Source organism: Coffea eugenioides, chromosome 3 (genome assembly GCF_003713205.1).
Source record: "Coffea eugenioides isolate CCC68of chromosome 3, Ceug_1.0, whole genome shotgun sequence".
NCBI lineage: Eukaryota > Viridiplantae > Streptophyta > Magnoliopsida > Gentianales > Rubiaceae > Coffea > Coffea eugenioides.
The window spans coordinates 5,583,176-5,585,326 of record NC_040037.1 but is presented as its reverse complement, the minus strand read 5'-3'; the positions used below and the strand labels follow the sequence as shown (position 1 = coordinate 5,585,326).

The 2,151-nt window shown below is 36.3% G+C and overlaps 1 protein-coding gene across 1 annotated transcript; it reads left to right on the top strand.

The window, feature by feature from the left end:
• Positions 1-1,014: 1,014 nt before the first annotated feature.
• LOC113765837 (F-box/kelch-repeat protein At3g23880-like) lies at positions 1,015-2,151 on the top strand. The gene has a single exon (XM_027310083.1). It carries the CDS (start codon positions 1,015-1,017, stop codon positions 2,149-2,151), a length of 1,137 nt encoding a protein of 378 aa, XP_027165884.1.

Sequence of the window (2,151 nt, the reverse complement as noted above, 5' to 3'; positions counted from 1 at the left end):
TCAATAACTTAATAGATTCAAATTTCAGATATCAGATTTCATATTTCAGTTTTTAGATTTCAGTTTTATTAAACACACCCTCAGTGTACTAATAAGTGCCCAGAACATTAGAATAATTCTTAAACTAATATACAATATATTTATGATGTCAATTTTCAAGTCAAACGATGATTTTATTGAACCAATGAGTCTTTAATGAGTCAATTTTTGGGCCAGTCAACAATTTTATCAAAAATCATGCTATAGACACAAAAGGGACCTAAAGTCCATTTGACTTCTAATAGTTCTTTTTTCTTCTTTTCTCAAAACCCTCACTCAATTCCTTTTCTTTTTTTTTTTTACTCTTACAAAATTGCACTTCTTCAATCGAAAGCCGTATCCCAAATTAGGGCAATCGTCGCCGTCGTTACTAGTGCGGTTCGTAACATTGCAGTTGTCATCATCGCCGGCATAATCAGTCTCATCCTCACCGTTGACGTCAATCGACAGTTATCATCGCCTCAATAATTGTTCCCATCCTCATCGTTGTCATCAATTGACAGTCACCATCAAAAGTCATTGATTAGACGATTTTCCTTCTTTTGTAAGTAGTTACTCTTTCAATTTTATAAGCTATGGAATTAGAAAACTCGAATTTATCTTGGATTTGTGTCTAATCTATCTAGGATTTCTTAATTTGTTTTTATCCTAGGCATTTTGGTAATTTTAAAAAGCAAATGATAATTTTCGACTCTATTGAATGACACCTTCTCCCCAATTCTCATGTTTTCCATAAGTTGTGCCCTACTTTGTAAATATTAACTTCTACTTTGCCCTTATAGCAAATTTTCCCTAAAAGAAAATTCCCTAAACAAATTTAGGAGGGCAAAAGAAATAGGAGGAAATAATAAATCAATAAATGAATAAGACATTAACACTTTCCAATTGTCTTCCCTTCCCTAATCATTTTGTTTCGTTGTTTAGTTTGCTGACATAGTTGTTTCTCTAAATTCAGATTTTCGCATCCAATTTACAATGGAATCCCCAAATTTGCCAGAGGCAGACCAAGTAACGGGTCAGCAAATTAAATTACCCGAAATTCCAGGTCAAATTATCCCCGACATACTTTCAAGACTACCAGTAAAATCATTGTGTCGATTCAAATGCGTTAGTAAGTCATGGCAGAATCTAGTATCTGATCCCAAATTCAGTCTCAAAACCAATGTTTCCCGGGCAATTTTCTGGATAGAAACCAGCCCATTTCTATATTCTGTGAACCCTGATCTTCTTGGTGAAAACATCCTCAACCCATTATCTGAAATCCCATATCGGCCAAATCAAAACCAAGTAATTCTTGGTTCTTGTAAAGGCTTCATACTCTTCAGCTATTCTACCTCAATATACTTATGGAATCCCTCCATTAGATGTTGTAAAAAGGTTCTCCGACTTAGCCTACTGAGGGAGAATTACACAGTAGTCGCCTCAGGAATTTGCTTTGATGAAGTTAGTGATGATTATAAGATAGTTATCCTACTTTCTCCCATTACTGGTAGAAGGATAATTTTGCTTGCTAGTTTAAGAAGTCAAGCGTGGGCAGAAATCAATCATCCGCATTCGATGTTTTCAGCTAAATCTGGCCCTGTTGTTAATGGAAAAATACATTGGGTAGTTAGAGAAGAGAAAGGTGATCGCGACTTGATTTTTTACTTTGACAAAACAACAAATCGTTTTGTCAAGTTGCCAATGCCAGACAACAATGTTGGTGATTCTACTGACATTTTTAGATTAGGTGTTTTAGATGGATGTCTAACTTTGTCGCGATTTGGGAATATTTGGGATCTTGAGCATATTACTGAGGTCTTAATCATGAAAGAGTATGGTGTGAAGGAGTCGTGGATGACTTTGTGCCGCATACCAATGAAAGGTCCACGGATTTGGTCTCCTCCATTGTTTTATATCAAGGGATCAAGAGACGAAGTTTTGATCTCGAATGGTCTCAGTGTAGTGGTTTTCAGTTTGAAAGATCAGACAATGAGGGAGTTTCCCTTTGCAATGATGCCGCATGACTTTTGTATGTATGTTGAAAGTCTAACAACAATCCCTGAACGGCTTCGTGATCAAAGGCGGGAGCAAAATGCCAGTGGAAGCATGGAAAGAGCTGCTGAAACTTGA